General features: G+C 37.1%; 1 protein-coding gene across 2 annotated transcripts in view; it reads right to left on the bottom strand.

The window, feature by feature from the left end:
- SAR1 (SUPPRESSOR OF AUXIN RESISTANCE1) overlaps positions 1-23,184 on the bottom strand; it is a 66,880-nt gene that overhangs the window by 40,889 nt on the left and 2,807 nt on the right. The window contains exons 4-8 of one of the 2 annotated variants that reach the window (XM_077377264.1): positions 16,057-16,117; positions 11,755-11,912; positions 3,797-3,882; positions 1,161-1,265; positions 954-1,051 (exon numbers count right to left, since the gene is read on the bottom strand). In XM_077377264.1, the coding sequence (XP_077233379.1) occupies positions 954-1,051; positions 1,161-1,265; positions 3,797-3,882; positions 11,755-11,912; positions 16,057-16,117 (508 nt within the window). Of the gene's footprint in view, positions 1-953; positions 1,052-1,160; positions 1,266-3,796; positions 3,883-11,754; positions 11,913-16,056; positions 16,118-23,184 lie in introns of those variants that run through there. The other variant, XM_077377271.1, reaches the window with a different exon arrangement.

The following is a 23,184-nucleotide window of genomic DNA, read 5'->3' on the forward strand; positions in this document are numbered from 1 at the left end:
TTTCTAGAAAGTGGGGGGAAATCTAAAGGTAAGATAAATAAGGTGAAGAAGAGTGCAAAATGAGTGCCGCCGACTTTGAAGAGAGGATAAAGGAGAGGGCATTTTGGCTTATAGGGGTCTTATTGGTGTCAAAGATTCGAACAAAGCCGAGGTCATACATTGCTTACAGCATTGACCATCTTTCATAGAGACTTGAGAGAGGGAATTTGGTTAGAAGGAGCTCCTACGAACACACCGGTTGCGCTGCCCGTAGGACCGAGCGATCAGTTCATATTATTAATGAAACAGTGGATATGCATAGGGGCACTGACTTTCCCTTTTCATGTTATTCGAGATACCAATTATACAGCAAATGCCCTTCCTCAAGAAGGGCAAGTAGGATGTCTAGACTGCGGCAATATCACTCCCTGTTATAAATTTAGTTTGTCTGTAACGATGGTTTATTACCGTTTCAAAAAAAAATAGAAACAGAAAGAAGTGGCCAAGATTCTAAAATAGTAGATGCGAAAGTATTACATTGTAAGTCAAAAAAAGATGTGAAGATACTACATTGCAAGTCAAAAACCAATTTTTGAACAGAACTTCATATTACTAAAGTTATCACTCTTTCATGTAGCTCTCGAAGTGAGACAGATATAACTAACAACAATTGCAATCAATTTTTAGGAAAAAAAGATCGCTGCAATTTATCTGTGGCCGTGGTACATCCTACAGAGGAAAGCTGTCAAAAAAATTTACATATAAACAGCAACGATGAAAATCAAGTCATGGGGTCAGCCACTTTTAAGGGGTACAATCAAGTTTCAATTAAATGAACAAACATGGCATGAGATGGAAGATAAATGAGTGAAAAGACAATTGAAATACATAAGCCTAAAGCATAAGAAAAGGCATGATACCAAAAAAATGAAAATGTGTCAGTAACACAGTCATACGAACGTATTTATACTTACATATTAACATCAGTATGAAACAAATCGTATAACATTGAACCATCTTCTTTCAGTATCCAAATCTTGTTATGAGTAATTTTCATGTCAATCAGTTTCCCCTAATACAAATGAGGCATAAGTTTATCATTATATTTTCAAAATGCAATGCCAGATCTTAAACCCGGTAACCTAAAATTAAAAAAGGGAACATAATCATAAAACTTTTACTTCCTCCAGGTGTAAACTTCGCATTGAAGGCTCCAGTGAAAGAATGATTTTGTCCGGGATACTGAAACGGAGGCTACGCACAGCAATCATCTCCATATCTGCGTCCTTAACAATAGCACTCATAGGTCAGCTATTGTTAGCTTAAAGCATTTGAAATTAAGAAGATCAAGAACAGATCAGACACATAATTGACCAGTAAACCACTTTAGCCACTGAGATTAGGAAAAGAAACACACTGATGAGCTCACATGTCGAAGAAAACATTAGAATCCATCTACTACAAAAGATGCTAGAAAACAAAAGGTTAATGACTGCAAATGAGAGGCGCCATTCGAAATACTGTGGGCATTAAGAACAAATGACAGAACACATCCTTTGCAACAGCATTTTAAGAATTAGTACAAAACTGAGAAACAAGTAATACGCACCAAGGTGTTTAAAAAAATTTATATGGAAAACATGGTTTTAAATTTCGGCCAAAATCCAAAGGGACTGAAATCAATAAATTTTAGATTTCAGGTTTGATTTCGGCCGAAATTTGGTCATTTTGGCCGAAAATTTTAAAAATTTGGCCAAAATGACAGAAATTTAAAAAAAAAAAAATCGGTTTCAACCGAAACCGAAACCAAAATTTGAAACCTTGATGGAATAAGAATTAAGGACACCACAGGAGGAAGTCACGGGCACGACGTGCGTACCCTGCATGTGGGCCAAACCGCTCAGCACTTCTCTTTACAAATAAACAAAAATGTTAGTTGTTGCATTGTGATGCAAGAAATATGCATAGGAATGAGAAGAATATCAACCAAGCCTAATAAATAAAAGTTAGTAATTAGGCCAAGACATGAAAAAGCACTTCGAAAGATACAACTTAAGACACCTATCACCGCTGCTTCAAATCTTGAACATTGTAGGTGCAAAGTAGGAATTATAAGCCATATGATACAAGGAAATCTTTGAATAGATCAATGTTCAGCAAAAAGAAAGAAGGACGATCAAGACTCAAAAGACGGTCACAAGGAGATCAAATTATGATGTCATGCCCACATCAGTGGTGAATAGTAGAAATTTCCTTTCATCACAGAAATTGCTACACAGGCCATTTCGTCTTATCTCTCATTTTATTTTCCTAATGCCTGCAAATCTGGGAGAGGTTTAGTGGAGAAACAGGGGAATCCAAGCTCAGTATGAAGGTTTTACAGGTTCCAATAGATGATATTTCTCTCTCAAATCGCCACTTTCTTGAAGGTAACACTGAATGCGTTATCTGGCTATTTTCAAAAGGGATGTTGTCCAATATTCAATGATCCTTTTGACAATTGAGGAAGATTTCGTAGTATAATTTACATGCTGTCCATTGTATTAATAGAAAGTATGGGCTTACTCTACAGCAAAAAACATTTTAGCCAAGCCGATTTTGAAGAAAATGCACATGCTGCAGAAATAGAGAGACGAGTTGCTCAAGAAACAAAGGCTAAAAAGCACATTTAGAAGCTTTTATTACACGGGGCTGGAGAGTGAAGCTTATATTATTACTCAGGGATGGAGAGTCCATGAAGGCAACAATTTTTTTTTCGTAGGTGAGTCAACAATTTTTAAGCAGATAAAGCTTCTGTTTCAATCTGGATTTGATGAGGCAGAACATAGGAGTTATTTGTCACTTATCCATACAAATAGGTTTCAGACAATTAAAATATTTCAAGTAGATTTCTCTAAGTATGTTACATCCCCTGAAAATATGGAGCTTGGAGGAAACGGTCTGAAATCAGAGGCAGAATGGATTATCCATGACTGTCTAAAGAGCTTGCAGAGGATGTAGAACTTTTTGGAGGGATCCTGCAATTCAGGAAATTTATTCTCGTGGAAATGAATCGAAGTTCCAGACAGGGCTCACTATTTCATGGATAATTTGCACCGGTTTCGGATTTGAATTATGTTCCAACAAAGGAGGATATTTTTTATACCAGAGTTCTAAGTCCGACGCAATCTCAGCTACTTAATTCAAGAGATTTTATACGATGTTTGGCTGTATAAACCTGTATTTTACGGATACAGACAGCAACTCAGACTAGGATTTACACTTTAAAAAAGGAGTGAGTTGCACGAAGAAGCCATGGAACATGAAAGGCAGGCCTGAAAGTGTTCACGATATGGTCATGAGATGAGTCAAGTGTCAAGTAGCGCTGAATAACTAACTTTTCAATAAGTAGAATTGATGGATATGAGGAAAGCCCATACCGATGCATATGGAGTTGGAAATCAAAGATAGAGGAATTGATATATAGGGTCGCATTTTGAGAAAGCAGATTTTCTTCATTCAATTTTTTTGCCATTTGGTTAACTCTTAGCAACTAAATCTTTACATGTCAAATGAAAAAAAAAAACTGAACTTAGTTACTTAGTTTTTCTACTAAATGAGGATAAACAAGTCTACTTCAATATGGCTGATCTATTAAAATGAGTGACACCTAAAATATGTTAACAGATATGTAGATAGAAATAGATACAAGAACACCAGTTTGTTAAAGCTGATCTTCATCCAACATCAAATAAAAATAACTTTACAGCAAACAAGGAAAAAAGAATGCATGAATACACTATTCAGTGGAGTTAAGGATGTTTCTAGTTAAACATACCGACGGAATTCTATATAAAATTGCCAAATGAATCAGGCTTGTGTCGTAGTTACCATCACCAACCCATAACCTTGAGACTGTAGATCCTAGAAATAAAAGAACAAAAAAAGAGATAAATACAGCTAGTCATTCAAATTTTTAATAGGAATAACAACATAAATTGCAAACTTTCCTCACATGGGTAACCATCATAAACTATCTAATTCATACACAAAATAAATAACAGCATTGAAGACAAAGTTGAGAACAGTTCCACAAAAATCCAAGAAAATTTTGATTTTTTGAAATGCCATTTAAATAACACAAATATCCCCAACCCTTGAAAAGACCTAAATAGTTATAAGATTTCAGCCAAAATTGAAATGTTTCTTTTTTACTGAAGACCAAAACTGAAACCGAAATTTAAAACCTTAACGACACTGAGGAAGTCCAGTACTTAAAGAAGTACCTTAAAAAATAAATGCAGGACGATTTCAAAGGCAGGATGGCAGGTAATTTACCTTTCACTAGGCCAGACATTGCATATGCAGTGTTATCAACCAATTCATGTATACTATTTGATGAAGCACCGTGAAGAAAAATTGAGGAAAGAGGAGAGAAATAGACGAATGGGGATAAAATTAGAAGAATAGGGGAAGAAGAGATGAAAATAACCTGAAGAAGAGACAAAAATAACCAGAAGAATAGATGAATTTAGGGAGAGAAGAGAAGAAATCAGAAGAGAGAAGAAGAAAACCAGAATTAGAGGGAGAAGAATCTTTATTCAATATCAATAATCATCAAAAGTTACAAAATAAGCTGTAAAGAGGCCTATAAATAGGCAAATAACAACCTAAAAGATAGAAACCTACTAAAATAAGCATTCCTAAAAGAATAAACTTCCTAATTCTAAATAACATGGAAAATAAAAGCCTAAAAACTAAATAATATGGAAAATAAATGCCTAGAAATCTAAAGGGCAAATATGCCTCTTATTTAGGCCTAAAATCTGCATCATTCTCCCCCAGCTGAAAAAGAACTCGCCCTCGAGTTCTAGTCCACCTGGGTTAAAGATGTAAACAATCCACTGAAGTAGTAGAACGCGTAATCCGGCGGAAGCAATCATGATGTCTAATACTCAAGACAATCGGGAGAGGCATCTGCAAGGTCGGCAAAAGAAGAGGGAAGAAAGTGCCCCTGTAGGCTTATGAGAACAGAATCTGCGCTGGAGAAGTAAACTAGCTGGGAAGATCGCAACGTACTCCTCCTGGATCGGCAAAACAGCTATGGGCAGTATCAATCCATGATCAGCATCAAGATGGTCATTTTGTGCACTGAAATCGGCAGGCTCGACCTCAATAATCATCTCAATCGGAGCATCTACTGGAGAAGCAATGCTATCAGTGTGCTCATGTAATGATATGGAATCGGCATCCTCAATTATCACCTCGTGCTATGTATGCTCTGGTAATGCCCCAACGATCTGGTCACTCAGCTCGGACTCAGGCAATGGATCTGCCTCACGTGGATCGGCCACAATATCTGCCTCAGAAGAGTGAAGCTCACTCTCTAGATGATCGGCAATCGGTGCGGCAGAAATCTCAGAAGCATCATGTGCAACAATGTCGATATCAACAATCAATTGAGTCTCAACTCTGGATCGTCCATCGTAGAGTCTAAATCTGATGGAATCAAAGGCTCAACATCAATGATCTCATCAATACTAGCATCTAGACCCGTAAGAATATCAACAACGGGTAATACAAATGAAGTAGTGGATAGAGCTCTGCAAATCGGACTCACGCATGCGACGCTCTAAATTCTCAGCTTCAATTTTAGCTTCGCGTGCACAACGGGCTGCTGCTTCTTGTTCACAGCGAGCTGCTTATTCTCGTCAAGCGGCTTCTTCACGCTTCAATCTCCGTAGATAGTGGAGCGTGTAAAGAGCCATAAAAAAATCACGAACATCCTTTCAACGGCAGATTGGAGGCTCGCTTCTTCTACGACGGTACGTTTCCATTTGGTCTCATGAGCATCGGGCTTGTCGTCGCACAGTTTCTTTAGCCCAATAGACAGTCGCTTGGTGATCATGGCCATTGTACACATGATATGCGTCTAGAGCATCAATCCACTGTAAACATGCATCCTCATAAAAGCTAAAGGGAGTGCGTCCATTCCAATAGCTTTCGTCGTACCCATCAAAATATGGAATAAATGGTGGAGGCATAGGGATCGATGTCGAAAACTAAAATCAATTGTCTGATCTGTCTGGCATGTTGAAAGAAGCACAACGTCTCTCGCGAATATGAAATCGGATGAGTGAAAGTTGATGATCGGAAGAAGGAGCGCGATCAACGGCTGAGATGGCTCCTGAAGCTGTGCTGGAGACTACTGAAAGTGGACTTGATATACGAGAAAATGGGTCACGAACAACTTTCGTGTTGATGGCAAAACCCAACTTTGAGCGGAAACGGCTAGGGCGAGGAGAGAGAAAATAGAGATAGGGTAGAGAGAGAAACTGTAGAGAGAGAGGGAGAAAGAAAATTCAATTTCTATCTTCTTTTTTTTGAAAGGTGACAATTTCATTGATAGTAGAGATGCATTGGGACCAGAAGTCCTGTCTAGCGATACAAAATATCAATAGACTGGAACAGGTATGCCCAGAACCAGTTGGGGTAAAGCTAACAGAACAAATTTACAACCAATACACTTTTTTCTGCATTATACCACTCCAACGATATCTATCTATTCAGAAATCTACATCAGTATCCCATCATCCACATCCATTCCCCTATTTCTATCTTCTTCTTCTTTTTATCTATCTTTTTTTTTCTTTGTTTTCTGATTTTTTTTTTTTTTTGGTGCCTACCGTTGAAAAGAGGGGGGGGGGTTAACTGTGGCTTCTAAATGGAAAGGGCGCCCATGGGAGAAATGGAGTGGGTAACTGAACAAGTATATTTTTTGTTTTCTTTTGCGCAACAGATAACAAAATAGGGGGAGGGGTGCCTAGAGGAAAGAAGCGGGTGTATAGGAAAGACTAACTTAAAGTAAGTGGGGGTGGACCTTTTCAAAAAAAAAGTAAGTGGGGGTGGTCTAGGGAAAAAGGAGGGGGTTGAAAAAAAAGATTTCTCAGCTACGGTAACAGGAATAGTGACTCTTTCCTGAAAAATACTTATTTCTAAAGTATTCATATGCATATGGGGTAACATTAATAGCACTGCTGACACGTTTCCCACTTTCTAAACCAAAACTCTTTCTTCCAGTAAAGGTAACCTGCTTTATATATATATATATATATATATATATATATATATATATATATATATAGAGAGAGAGAGAGAGAGAGAGAGAGAGAATAGAGTTCCTAAGGTGTCACCTCATATAGCTTATATGAGGTGGCGCTTAAAAACATAAGGGGCCCACTTTGTTTGGATGATCCAAAGCATTCATTTGACAGGCCCTCACATAGATAGGGTGTGCCCAAAAAATCAACTTCATAGGATCATCCTAACCCTTCCATTTATGGAGGTTGAAATGGATGGGTATAAACCTCCATAAATCTGCCCATTTTTAACCTCCATAAATGGAAGGGTTAGGATGATCCTATGGACCTGATTTTTTGTAGGCACCATATCCATCTAAGGGCCTTTCAAATGAGTGGTTTCGATCACCCCAGAAATGTGAGCCCCTTATGTTTTGTGAGCGCCACCTCATATAAGCTATATGAGGTGACACCTTAGGAACTCTATTCTCATATATATATATATATATATATATATATATATATATATATATATAAAGAGAGAGAGAGAGAGAAAAAAAAAATGGTTCCTACACACGTGTAGATAAGTTATCTACACACTAGCTTAAAATACAGTGGGGGCCACATTATTTGGGTGATCCAAACCATTCATTTTTAAGGCCCTCTCATAGAAAGGGTGTCCACAAAAAATCAGATCCATGGGATCATCCTAACCATTCGAACTTTGGAGGCAAAAAATGAACTAATTTGTGAAGGTTTAAAGACATCCATTTTACCTCCACAAATCGTAGGGTTGGGATGATCCTATGGATCTGATTTTTTGTAGACACCCTATCTATGTGAGGGCCTTTAAAATGGATGGCTTGGATCACCCAAACAATGTGGGCCCCCACTGTATTTTAAGCTAGTGTGTAGAGAACTCTCTACACATATGTGTAGAAACCGTTTTCTCATATATATATATATATATATATATGAGGAAAATGATTGTAAGCTTGACGCCCATATAGCTTATATGAGCTTGAGGGCCCAAACACATGTGGGCCCACATTGTTAGGATGATCCAAAGCATTCATTTGAAAGGCCCTTACATAGATAGGGTGTGTACAAAAAATCAGCTCCATAGGATCATTCTAACCCATCCAAAAGTGGAGGGCAAAATGGACAAACACTGTTTGCCACAAATCTGCCCATTTTTGCCCTCCGCTTTTGGAGGGGTTAGGATGATCCAATGGAGCTGATTTTTGGCACACACCCTATCTATAATGGGGCCTTGCAAATGAATGGTTTGGATCACCACAAAAAATGTGGGACCCATGTGTTTGGGCCCTCAAGCTCATATAAGCTATATGAGCTTCAAGCTCACAATCATTTTCCTCATATATATAATTTTTGCCCTCTGCTTTTGGAGGGGTTAGGATGATCCAATGGAGCTGATTTTTGGTACACACCCTATCTATGATGGGGCCTTGCAAATGAATGGTTTGGATCACCACAAAAAATGTGGGACCCATGTGTTTGGGCCCTCAAGCTCATATAAGCTATATGAGCTTCAAGCTCACAATCATTTTCCTCTATATATATATATATGGTAACCTGCTATCTTTAGGTAATCTAATAACTCTTACCAAAAATAAAGAGATAACAATCAATGACCTTGTATTTCCTTTCCAACCACGTACCAAGAGCTCTCCGGATTATACGGCAGCGGCAAGTGGGACTGGTTTTGCACCAAAATAAGGACAGAAACTTTGTAGTTTCTGTTTTTTTGAAACTTTAGGGAGGCTGAAAAATTAGGGATTGAGAACTGAGTGGGTTATGGAAAGGTGAGACTTTCTTCTCTGCAAAGTGAAGGAAAGGGTCTGGATGGGTTGTGGATTTCAAGAACCAGTTTTAGAACATGAAAGATATTTGCACGAAACTGGGCTGCAAACTACAGATCTGAGAGCTCTATTGTTGGGCTGAAAGGGACTGGATTTTGCAAGCAACAGCTAGACAGCAAGGTATAGCGGATAAATCTGGGTTTCGAAGAGGCTGTTTTGGGTGGTTATTGGGTTAAAGAGGTGAAGGTTAGGGTTTCAAGAGTTTGAAGACAACCGAGTTGACTGGGTGAGTCAACTCAGCAGCAAGAAAAACACCTTCGCAGATTTTCGGCGAAACACAAGAATCTTTGGACCTTTAGCTTTGATACCAAATTGATGCAGCACCGTGAAGAAAAATTGAGGAAAGATGAGAGAAATAGACGAAAAGGGATAGAATTAGAAGAATAGGGGAAGAAGAGATGAAAATAACCTGAAGAAGAGACGAAAATAACCAGAAAAATAGACGAATTTAGGGAGAGAAGAGAAGAAATCAGAAGAAAGAAGAAGAAAACCAGAATTAGAGGGAGAAGAATCTTTATTCAATATCAATAATCATCAAAAGTTACAAAATAAGCTGTAAAGAGGCCTATATATAGGCAAATAAAGAACCTAAGAACTGGAATCCTACTAAAACATAAACTCTTAAAGAAGCCTACTAAAATAAGAACTCTAAACAGAATAAACTGCCTAAAATGGAAAATAAAATCCTAAAAACTAAATAACATGGAAAATAAATTCCTAGAAAATCTAAAGGGCAAATATGCCTCTTATTTAGGCCTAAAATCTGCATCACTATTCAGACTACTCATTTAGATGCTGCATATAGAATTTTCAGGTTTCTGAAACCCTCCCCTGGTAATGGGTTATTATTTGGTAACCATGGTCACACAAGGGTTGAGGCATATAATAATGTAGATTGGGCAGGTTCAGTTACAGATCACAGGTCTACTTTTGGCTATAGTTCATTTGTTGGGGTTAATTTAGTTAGCCGGAGGAGTAAGAAGCAGCAAATAGTTGCAACATCGTTGCAAAGGCAGAGTAAAGGTCTAGGCACACTGGGTGTGCGAGCCTTTGTGGACAAGAATTTTGTTGCATGAGTTGAATGTTAGAGTTCAAGAACCAAAGAGCTTGGACTGTAATAATAATGCGGCGATCAGCATAGAATATAATCCATTCAGCATGACAGAACGAAGCAGGTCGAATTGTAGAAGGAGTTAAAAAGATGTTGGGAACAAACCAAATTTGCACACCCTATGTTATGACAAACAAGCAACTTCTTGATGTGTTAACAAAGGGTGTGATCAGCGCTCACTTGCACGAGATTCTATCCAAGTTGGGCATGATAAACATCTCCACACCAAGTTGAGGGAGAGTGTTATCAAGGTACCTATAAAGGATTTCATTAGTTATTTCATTATGTTCATTGGTTATTTATATTGCCATGGGCCTTGTAGCAAGGCTTATTAGTGTTTATATTATATAGATGGGGCACATCACCGGTAAGTCGTTCATGGCTAGCATTTTTGTAATTTATTCAAGTTAAATTTATATTTATATTACTTTTCGTGGGGTAAGACTCACCCATAGGAATTTGTCCTTCACCATCTCTTTCTTCTATTCTTCACTTTTCTTTTATAGCGAAAACCCTAACCTCGAATGCACCCCCAAAGAGGGGAAGAGAAAAAACAAAATCCCAACACTTAAGAAGTTCTGAGTGTCTTCCTCTTCCACACTATTCACACATTCAAGGAAAATTTTAAACTAATGGCAAGTGAGGGAGAATCCCCCAACACAACATTTCAAGATGGTGGTCGACGACAAGGTAGTGTTTTTCAAAATCAGCAGCCTCTTTCTCTATATTCTCTGGCGACGAACCTAGAGGCGCTGGTTGGGGGCCATGTATTATACGAAGCACCCTTACTACATCAACAAAGGAGAATTGGCATTTAAGTCAGACTTTTGAACAAAGAAAAGTTCAATAATAACCCTCTCCACCATGTAAAGAAAAAATTCATCGAAGCAGGCAGTACTTTTGGGCTGAAAGGTCCCACTGATAGGCTCAAATGCACAGTGCAAAGCACTGACGAAGCACTCTAAGCGGGAAGCACTCACAGGGCACTCTCAATGCAAACCATGAAGTCCTTCATAGTGGAAACATGGTAGAAGTTAAATAAGTCGACGAAAAACACCAAATCTGAACCATCTTGGACAATGAATAAATGAATGAGTCGAACTCTCAAATAATGGCCTTCTATCAACTTAGGACTCCAAATCAAGCTTGAAAATCGCTCAAAAGAAAAACTAATCAAGACATATTATAATTCACCCTTCTTCGACACATTCCCATCAAGAAGGAAATGGAAAGAGGAAGTAAAAGATCAATTAAACATCAACTAGCATGTTTTTTTTTTTTTGTTGAATGGACTAAAACATGAACTAGCATGTTACAGAAGTAAAGTACTGGTTTTTCTAATAGAAAATACATTGTGCAGAAACTATGAAAAACAAAGATAGAACCCTTAAGAATACATTATCTCCAACAAACTCGAAACCTTTCAAGCCTCTAGTTATTCGCACATGTTTTACTTCCTCTAGAATTTCCATGAATTTATGATAGGAGACTGTCAGATTATGAGTATGTGCTCCAAAACGCCGCTAGATAGAAAAGTAAAATAGGGGTAAGTGTGATTTAACATAATTAGTATCAGCTTCCATGAATGGATTTAGAAAACTAACAATTCCAAGAACCAGAAGTAAGCTTCACTGGCTATAAGAACTTACTTTGAGCTGACCAATAAAGGTACCAATATTGAACAAAAAATTATATTGAGAAATAAAAGGAAGGTAGAAATTGCCTGTCGATTCTTCTAAGCTTACACTACGAGTCAGAAGCTTAACATGACCAAGAAGATCCCATACTCGTAAGATTCCATCCACGTGAAGCACAAATAGCAAGTATCTACCATGAACCTCAGATATTGCCATATCATGTACAGCACCAACAGCCCTTCCCCTGCATGACATATGTTGAACATAATGTACAACACTCAATAATATATTTTAAGGACAAATGGGGCACAAAAGAATTTAGGTATTTGCAGTCAAATAAATATCATGATAAACAGCCATAATTAATTGCCAAAAGATGGCATCGTCCACCTTATAACTGATTAACCTGGCATCAATTGCTAAAAATAAAGATAATCATTTCAACAAACCGATGATTATGAAATCCATGGAAAATGCAAATAAAATCTAAACAATTGTAGTTCAGATTGCCATCCGTAACAACCGTGTGGATTCGTTGGCCTACAAATTTAAATATTCAAGTTAAACTTTTGGTGTTTTACAAGTTAAACGTTGACATGGTATCTGCTTCTATTGGACTTGATCACTACCCAATGCTATTCAAGCTGAACTTTTGGTGCTTTGCATCAAGGATTTCTGGCCAAATGAGGCATCACCCTTGCTAGTTCCTTCCAAAGCCACAAGAAACGGAGTAGTCTTTATTCCTTTGTAACCTGGATATCTCATAATCATAGGCAAGGAAACCTAAAAATATATAAATTGGCTAATTATTCCATGCATTGTGGTTCTCTAAGAACGTGGAATTACGAGGGTTATGGTCGTTTTATCAGCGGTAGGTCAAAAATCAGCACGGTTAAAGCGCGTGAGTCTCACTGTTTCAGTCATAACTCTCAAAATACGTGGAATTTTTCACCTCCGTTTCTTTTGTTGTAAAGTAGACTTCAACAGCTTTGAGTGGGCTCAAATTTCACTGAATTCCGAGTTGAATTGAGTAAGTTATGGTCATTTTATCAGCGGTAAGTCAGAAATCAGCACCACGAAATCGCGCGAGTCTCACTGTTTCGGTCATAACTCTCAAAATACTTGGAATTTTTCAGCTCCGTTTCTTTCGTTGTAAAGTAGACTTCGGCAGCTTCGAGTGGGCGCAAATTTCACACAATTCCTACAAATTTAAATATTCAAGTTAAACTTTTAGTGTTTTACAAGTTAAACGTTGACATGGTATTTGCTTCTATTGGACTTGATCACTACCCAATGCTATTCAAGCTGAACTTTTGGTGCTTTGCATCAAGGATTGCTGGCCAAATGAGGCATCCCCCTTGCCATTTCCTTCCAAAGCCACAAGAAACGGAGTAGTCTTGATTCCTTTGTAACCTGAATATCTCATAATCATAGGCAAGGGACCCTGAAACTATATAAATTGGCTAATTATCCCATGAATTGTGGTTCTCTAAGAACGTGGAATTACGTGCTGGAGTGGTAATCTTCCGGACACACACACACGATTTCTGGTTAACAAAAAATGTGCTAAAAGGCAAAGAACACATGAAACACGCATACATCCAACACGGCATGAAATATGCCAACAACAATCAACCCAAAATAACTAAAACCCATGTTATGAGGCAACCAAGAAACATACATTCGGAAGCACAGGGATGAAACCAACTAGGTGTCAAAGTTATGGCCCATGCTGAAGCTAAACTTGATGGGTCTTCAAGTTTCATCTTTTTTGGATTTTGCGTTCTTCCTATTACTTTCAACATGGATCACTTGAAGTCAATTGTATGCTTATAATTCGAAGTATCTTTTTCATAGATTTCGCATTTCAGAGTTGAAAGTCTTTCAAGGCCTGCAGAACATAAGCTCCAAGTGTGATACCTCTACACCCAGCACACACAATGGTGTAGCATTACTATGTGGAGTTTTTAGCAACCATATTAAGTTTTGGACACAATTGACGGGACATTACTTTTCATTCTTGTGAACTATGCCAAAGAAATGTTCATAGATCATTTCCCTCGACTACATTACTTCTTACAAGTTATCACTTCTTGTAAAACAATTAACTTTGTAAACTGAATCCCAATAAATGGTTTCAGCAATAGAACCATCTCACAAGAGCAATCGGTACCTAGGTAGAAACCAAAGCCTGCCACATTTGCAAATGTCACTTTTTTACTTAATTGTATGAGTAGATTTCCCCTCAATTACACCATCATCCACGAATTGACCACGGTTATTACTTGTCTCATCATTAAAGATGAAAAATGCACAGCTTCACTTTATAGACAATTGATGAGGACCAGGCTTGAGGCTTTTGGCAAGAGGAGAATAGAAGTGAAGGAAGTAGTTGTCAAGGGCGGGTACAAAGGAAATATGGCATTAGATTAGTATGTGCATTAAGTATAATTTTCACTTTTAGGATGGGTACAAGTGTACCCTTTTAGGGAAGGGTATTCTAGTAATTGAGAGATGTAGTGAGGGCATTCTTATAATGTGTGTAGTCTAGGCTTGGACCTTAGAGAATTAGCTCTCTTCTGAATTTTGGAGGGACTTTTGCTAAGATTTGAATCTGAGCTGGAGCTGGAGCTTTGGGAGTGAGAATTCTTGTAAAAGGGAGCTTTGATTGAACCTAGAAAGAAAATCCTACTCAAAGAAGGCCTTCCATTTCTTCTTCATCTCCGATTGTGGTTGCAACTGAGCTAAGTCCCCTTTTATAGTTTCTTTTCATTGAAAGTCAATAAAGATTCAGTTCATCTCTGTTTTTGCTCATCTTCTTCGGTTTTTCCATCAATTTCAGCACATTTTCTGCATTTTCTGGTCATTTTCTGCCAATTCCAGCAACATACTGGTTTTAGGACTGTTTTGATCAGTTTTTGTGTTCAATTTCTGATCATTCTGTTCTAAATAGTGTCTAGGATCATATTTTACGAAATAAAGAAGTAGATCCTCAAAAGCCTACATCAACTTTGGTATCAGAGCACGATCCGGAAGAAATCCTCATTTCTCTGCGATCCGAAACCGTTGATTTCCTTGATTGTTCAATTTGTGTTTGACCATTGTTATGGAGGAAAATCTTGATTGATCCTCCGCCATTTTGTGTTGAATTCATTTGAAATTTTTCGAATTACCTTCGAATTGGAGTCTTCACAATTTCCGCCAACTTTTCCCCAATTTTTTGTCAATTTCGAACCAATTTCTTCCACTTTCTACTTCATTTCGAAAATATACATGGCTTCCTATTGTTTTCCCTCAGAATCATTGAATTATTGCAATTCGTTTTCAACTTGTAACTGAACTTGCAAGTTGCACGATTTTTCCCAAGAATTCCATAAAGAGCGCACCACCTCTCCCCCCCGCCCCACACACACACACAACCAACACGAACCCACCAATGGCAGAACCTTTTATCCTTCTTAAGGTACTTGGAAAAAATATTTTAACCCAAAGCTCCTCAAGCTTTGCAAGAAGTCCCCACCATTATTTTTTAAAAGCAGCAAAAAATGGTGCTTAATGTCTTCAGCAAACCACCTTCATGATTAGTTTTGCATACTTCAGTCATTTACCATGTGAAATTATTTGAATGGAGGGTTATTATTCCAAAGAAAAACCTTCTGATTCTGAAGCTTTTCTAGTAATAATTATTTTCAATTAATCACAAAACTTATATAGTAAATCAATCATGAATAATAAATTTTGCAGTAATTATTTTCAATTAATCACAAAACATATATAGTAAATCAATCGTGAATAATAAATTTTGCAGAAACACCTTGTTCGTTGGTTTAACCTTCCGATTCTGAAGCTTAAGCTTTTCACTCTTTAAGGCTACCAACAAAGGCATTTTGCCCAAGGAACTACAAAGGAGTGTTATCTAAAATTGCCTTAGTGTCCACCTAGGAAAGGAGAGAGATTTTCCTTTCCAAGATTCTACTATGGACTCTATTCTTTACACCACAGGATCGTAGTCATGATCGACTGGGAAGTGAATTTGAGTGGATAAAATTGCAAGGTTTGATGTCAAATATTCTGTGTTAATGACACCACATTATATGCCAATCATCTAGAAACTTTAAGGTTACGGAAGTAGCTAAGAAATAATAATTTCCTTTTAGTAATAATTATTTAGAATTAATCACAAAACATGTATAGTAAATCAATCATGCGTAATCAATTTTGAAACAATACCTTGTATGTTGGTTTCCAACACTTTCTAGTAAATAAAACATTAGCTATATAGCAAAAATAGTTCATAACCATGACTACCTTTTCTAAAGCAAAACATCCATTTTTGAAATTTATAGTTTATCTCCGGAAAAGAAGCGAATGGGAAAAAATATATATACCTTGTCATCAGACCCCATAAACGGCCAACTCCCACATCATCACGTAGCTCATGCATGAAACCTGTGCATTGCAAGGATAACATGGCATAAATGATACACATATCCATAACAATGTGAAAAAGGAAATAAATAATAACATAAAATATCAATCTAAATGTCTTTCAAGGCCTCTCTACTGAAAACAAGAACAAGTCCACAATATGACAAGAATTTTGTTTTAATATTACAAGAGACACACATACTATTAAAGTGATGCAAGCCTTTGAGAGGATCACAAAAAAAAATGACAATAATAAAAGAAATCCACTTAAGCAAAGGATGATTATTTTAACGAGTGAAAATCATGAAAAAATTTCCATATGAAATCTAAAAGCAACCACTGCATCTCCCATATCCCTATGTAATACATTAAAAGAATGTCTATGCCTTAGTTTGCCCATTCCTTTGGGTTGTGCATGCCTCCCAACAATCCCTTTTGGGTCTTGCATGCCTCCCTCCCTCTATCTCAACTATTATGTGTTTGTCTCTAATATCAAGACTGTCAAAGTGACGTGATGCATTCAATGAACTCTTGGAATGCCCAAATGGATATACAGAACTTGTTGCTATGAGAAAAAAAATTCTAAGATAAGAGATATAGAAAAAAAAAGAATATCATTTAAACTCTTCAAGTTCAAACTGAATTCAAAAGCACACTTTTTAGTAATTTTTCCATAGCAAAACCTCTTTTATTCCCTTCAGCTTTTACATTCTTCTTGCCACAGGTCCCTACACCGAGCGCCAATGAAGCACGAATACGGGTACGGGGTGCGGGTACGACATGATACGGGTACGTGGATACGTGATTTTTGTAAAAAAAAATAGGATACGCGTACATTGGGGGCACACTGAATATAATAATTTTTATATTTTATTATATATTTATAAAAATTAAAAAATTAAATATTTTGTTGAAGAATTCAAACAATTTAATTGGAGAACAATCAAATAACAATAACATCACAAAAATCTAATATTACTTCTAAGTTCTTAGGTTTTTAATTACGGGATATATATATATATATATATATATATATATATATATATATAGCAGAAGAGAAAAGGAGAGAATTATTTGAATTTCTCCCAAAATTCTATGAGAATTACGCATCACTTTTTTTGACTTTTTCTAACAAAGGCACCCATTCAACCCACATATTTTCAATCCTACCCCCTCCTTTATGCTTTTAACAAAGGCACCCATTAAAGCCACATATTTTCAATCCTTACCCCCTCCTTTATGACTTTTTAATTATGGAAACCTCTATAGATTGGAGGGCTAGGATCAGCCTATGGAAATGATTTTTCGGGCACAACCTATTGATACTAAAAAAACCCCGTGCGATGCACGGGCCGACAAAGAACTGTACGGACCACATCATAGGTTGATCCAAACCGTCCATGTGAGGGAACACAACATCAATAGGTCGTGCCCGTAAAATCATTTCCATAGGCTGATCCTAGCCCTCCAATCTATAGAGGTTTCCATAATATGTTGTTCCTCTTAAATCGGATGGTTAAGATCACCCTATAGATTTTTTATTAAAAAAGCATAAAAGAGGGGGGTAAGATTGAAATTATGTGGCTTTATAGGTTGATCCAAACCGTCCATGTGATGGAACACAACATCAATCGGTTGTGCCCTTAAAATCATTTCCATAGGTTGATCCTAGCCCTCCAATCGATATAGGCTGATCCTAGTCCTCCAATCGATAGAGGTTTCCATAACTGTTGTTCCTCTTCAGGTGCTCGGAATCCGTCAATATTTTGCAAGTGTCATGCATAAGTAATATAAAGTACTTCTTTCGTCATTGTCATATGTCTTTGCCTCTTCTTGGTAGTTTTTTTCATAATTGTCATAGACAGGTACCCGTGTCGGTACTTTTCGTATGTAGATTACGATTTTACCCTCACATAGATAGTATGTACAGATATGTGGGGAGGGCAAAAAAGTATTAGATTATATATATATATATATATATATATATATATATATATATATATATACACACACGGAAAAGTGACCGTAATCGGTCGAGTAGATAAAGCGAGCTAAAAACAGTGGGGGCCCACATTGTTTGGATGATCCAAACCCTTCATTTGAAAGGCCCTTACCTACATAGGGTGTCTACATAAAATCAGATCCATAGGATCATCCTAACCCATCCAAATGTGGAGGGTAAAATGGGGGTAAAATGGACAGACACAGTTTGTCCTCAAATCTGCCCATTTTTCCCTCCACTGTTGGATGGGTTAGGATGATCCTATTGGGCTGATTTTTTGTGGACACCCTATCTAGGGAAGGACCTTTCAAATGAATGGTTTGGATCACCCAAAAAATGTGCGCCCTCACTATTTTTAGCCAACAGAGTAGATAAGCTTATCTACTCGACCGAGTACGCTCATTTATATATATATATATATATATATATATATATATATATATATATATATTTTTTTTTATTTTTTTTTATTTTTTTATTTTATTTTTTTTATTTTTTATTTTTTTTGGATATATTGACCCCCCCCCCCCCTCTTTGTTAATTGGGACAGCCTCTCTATTGTAAATCTGTAATTTTCGATTTAATTCGAACCGGTGCGCACCTGATACATACCCAAACTGGATTTTCATTTTGTTTGTTGTTTGAGTGCGTACCCAGTACGCACCCAACGAGTACACAAGCGCACCCGCACCCAATACGGGTGCGTGGGCCTCCGGAGAGTACCCGTGCTTCTTAGCCGAGAGCCACTACCTTCATCACCACCCCATCCACACCTCTTTACCCATGCCTCCCTCCTCTCTTCTCTCTACAAAACACATTTGTGAAACTAATATTTCAATGGTCCTCTTGGTAACTAAAACCCTTATTCTAAATCTAACTACCACAAAATCCATATCTTAGTATGGGGCTCCTGCAGACCCCCCTCATTTTGTTCAAGACCGACCTGACATTAGTTAAAACCTCAGGGGTCGCTTTCCAATGATAGTGTTCCTGAGTGATTGAGTTGCATGTACTTTGAAGTGGTCAAAGGACTTCTAGACATTAAACCATTGAGAAAACTACCTTAGAAACCTATCCAAAACTTTATAATAGAAGATTACAAGTTGCTTTAAACTATTCCTCAAAACTTTACATCTGGGTCTAGCCAAAACATTTTTGTGAAGATCAGTTTACTTACCACACTGATCTGAATTTATTAGAGAAATATTTAACAACTTCCTGCCCAAGTCCACCCATGGCTGTGAGAAGAGAATTCCAATCAGTTTTGAATATTTTGTTTCATGCATCATTTTGTTTATCATTCCTTAATAATTTTAATCACCATAGTATGTTAGAAGAGCAGTTGATATGGGGAATTTATGAAGGGAATTTTAGAGAAAAAAGAAAGATAGCAAGGACGATGGTATATGTAGAAAATTGGGATTAGAAATCAAGAAAAAAATCATAAATTGCAAAGAAACAAAAGGGGAAGGTTCAGACAGGTTCAGAACTCAAAATAGATGCTTAATAAAAAAAAACTTAAAAAGTCTTGGGACCGGCAATCAATCAAGAGCTTTAATTCATTCTTGATCAAGGTCTCTGGAACAGAAATCTCATTCTGCTTAAAATTTAGGGTTCATCCAATTTCATGAAATAACAGAAATTGTTATTGCAGATCAAGGTTACTCGAAAAGAAATCTCATGTTCTTTAATGAAATAACAGAAATTGTTATTGCTTAGTTATGAGCTCACAAAGCCAGGAACGGTACATTAATTTGAAATCTATTGCAGCAGAAATACGAACAATAAAAAATTTTATAGATCAAGTAAAGATACAAAAAACATGGATCATATCGTTGTTAGAAACAAGAAAATAACCATAGGAATTATAGAATTCACGAAAGTATGTAACGTCCTTAAACCTGTGGTCAAGTTCTAGCTCAGCTCTTTCATGATCCAAAGGATTTTATAATGGAAAATGTATGTTCAAGATAGATTAGGGTTAACCTAATTCAATAGCACAAAATAGAATCAAAATTGGTTCACACAGGCATGTACGTAGAAATTCAACAGGAAGGAAACCCAGGATTAGAAACCTGAGGCATCAGATTTGATAACAGAATAGAGAATCAACAGCAATTATTCCTATCAAATACGCAAAATAAAAAAGAAAAGGCAGTAGAGATGAAGGAAAGAATATAAATTAAAATATTAGAAACCATAATTGACAAAAATAAAAAGATGATAGCGGGTTTTATTTATGATTTACTCAAAAAATCGAGAGGAAGAAAGAGAGTAGAGAAAAAGAAGAGTTGAGGTTAGAAGAGGCAAAAGATGGCAGCCGTAAGAATTCAAGAGAAAATCGGTTGAGTAAAGATTCTAAAATAGAAGAAAATTCCAAGAACTAGGGTTTGGGAAGGAGGAAAAAAATGGGGAAAGGGATGCAAAAATCTGTACCTTGTGAAAGACCAATTACTTCAATTTGAAACAAGGATAACTTCTTTTTTTGAATGGCAGAATTTGATTACTCCAAATTTCTAAGCAATTTTATTAAAAAAGATGGGGAAAGATCCCACGACCGAGGTGGTAGGATACAAAGCAAAAATACAACGAGAAAATAGCTAAACAACTACACAAAGATAACTCCACAGTGGTCCTGATCACACCGCCTCTAGCCAGACCATCCGCCTCAACATTGGCTGATCTCCTAACGTGCTGGAACCAGACCATGAATCCTTCCAAACGCTCATGTATTTCTTCAATCAATTCCTCAAATCTCCAAAACACATGGATTTTGCGATCCAATCACTACATCATGTTAAGGGATTCATCTTCCACAATCAGACAGTCAAGCACTTTCCTATAAGAGAACCGAACTGGCATACAATACTGCCATTACTTCCACTTTGTTATTCTTTCGTCCCTACCAGACCAACAAAGGCCCCTTACTCAGCCCAACCGTGCTCTCAGGAAACCCTCATCTCCCTTCGACCCTGAAAATCTGAATAAGAGAACCATCAAAATTCAACTTTAGCCAACAAGGGGATTGTGTGTGGGTGTGGGTGTGGGTGGGTGGGTGTGTGGGAGGGGTGTAAATCTTTTCCACATTCCGTGCACATGCTCGCCCATCTAATTGTAAGTGCAATCACAATTAAGTAAATGAACAGAGGGTCTCTTGTTTTACGCATAGAAATGGAATTATTCCGTTCTATCCATATAGTCTACAGAGTAGCTAAAAAGACCGTGCTTCATAATATCTTCCCTTTTCTCGGCCAAGGGAATAACACAGTTTTTAACTACCATTTCCAGTCTCAGAGCAGAGAACCAGAAGTTGCAAAAGCGATCTAGTTTGCGGCTCCACACCTCTAGCTAACTTGAATGAATAAAAAAGGTATTTTACCTTCTTTGCTGCTTCACAACACATAGCACAATGATCAACAATAGGAACTCTACAGCTATAAAGTGATCAAGTGGCAAAATCTTATCAAAGTCGGATATCATTCGAAGGCACACACCCGGGGTGCATTTGGACGGACAGAATTAGAGGCCATAAAAAAAAAGTACGGAAACAAGGGGGCGTGATTGGCACAGGGGCAGAATAAGAGGGGGAATGTTGGAATCTGTTTCCCACCCCAAGAGGTAGTATTATGATTCCATCCTGATGGAAATGGAATTTTTATTAGAATTGTTTTGAATTAAAAATTTTATTTTATTTTTCTCATTCAGCTTAAGAATCGGAATATGATGTCGATTATGATTCCTTATTCCAGCAATCCAAAAGCAGTCTAGGGGGAGCTGGAATCCTCCAAATTCTGTTAGCTGGTCCAGATGGCAAGGCTGACACAAGCTAGAGATAGAAAGATTTGACATTGAAAACCTCAATAGAGTTCCGGATGCAGACCGTTTTGCCGCTTCCGTTTCTCTTCAAAACAATGGAGTTGAGAGATATTGATATCAAATCCATCAGTATAGTAGCTTCTCTGCCCACGTATTATATATGCCTATGAATCCTGCATTTGTTCATTTACTCAACGGTCGTGGCATCCACAAATCTTAGGTAACTCGTTGGCAATACTTCGTGAGTTATAAGTCAGCTGAATGGCCTCTACACCGTCAAGGTTTTAAATTTCGGTTTCAGTTTCAGTCGGCATGGAAACGGAAATATTTCAATTTCAATTAAAAATTACATAAACGTATGAAAACATATGCATACGATAAAATTTTAAGATGAAACTTCGAGAAATGCTAGAACAAGCACAAATACATACTTAGAAAGCATCACATGAGCAAGAATGCAAGATATCTATCCATAATAGCTTAATCACATCAACCACCTAGAGACATGTGTTCTCGCATATGAAAACATATGCATACGATAAAATTTTAAGATGAAACTTCGAGAAATGCTAGAACAAGCACAAATACATACTTAGAAAGCATCACATGAGCAAGAATGCAAGATATCTATCCATAATGGCTTAATCACATCAACCACCTAGAGACATGTGTTCTCACATATGTCTGGAACAGCAAAGTCAATAAAGAAGTTCTATGTAATGAAGCATAAGAAAGTACAACAACAAGTCATCCCTCCAACCCCAACTCTATGCCAAAACCACATACAGAGACGAGGTGGTATTGGTCCCATATCGATCTAGCATCCCATGCATAAGAAAAGGTTACTTTGTTGTGCAGGTTACTTTGTTATGCAGTCCAATGATGCTGCCTACCAAATATCATTCTCTACAATAATCAAATGAAATGCAAGTAAAATGGCTTACAAAAAAAAAAATTCCTTTTCTGAGCTTAGCTGAAGACATCATTTGTATGATGCTTAGGTTTTTAATTTTGAAATTCCCATGACTCTTCACACTGAAATGAAAATTGGATTCACCTTCGATTCAACAAGGATGAGCCTAGAAAGCATTTTGATAAAGATAAAAAAAAAATGTTTTTTCTTCGATTCAACTAGGATAGGCCCACAAAGCATGTTGACAAAGATTTTTTTTTTTTTTTTTTAAATCTTACATATTTTCTGACATTAACAATTGGTATTGGCACCGTTATTTGCATCATTTACATCCGAATGGCAATTTACATATAAATA

The sequence above is a fragment of the Tasmannia lanceolata genome, unplaced genomic scaffold (genome assembly GCF_043159265.1).
Source record: "Tasmannia lanceolata isolate RefF3 unplaced genomic scaffold, GAP_Taslan_0.1 ptg000002l, whole genome shotgun sequence".
In the NCBI taxonomy this organism is placed as follows: Eukaryota; Viridiplantae; Streptophyta; class Magnoliopsida; order Canellales; family Winteraceae; genus Tasmannia; species Tasmannia lanceolata.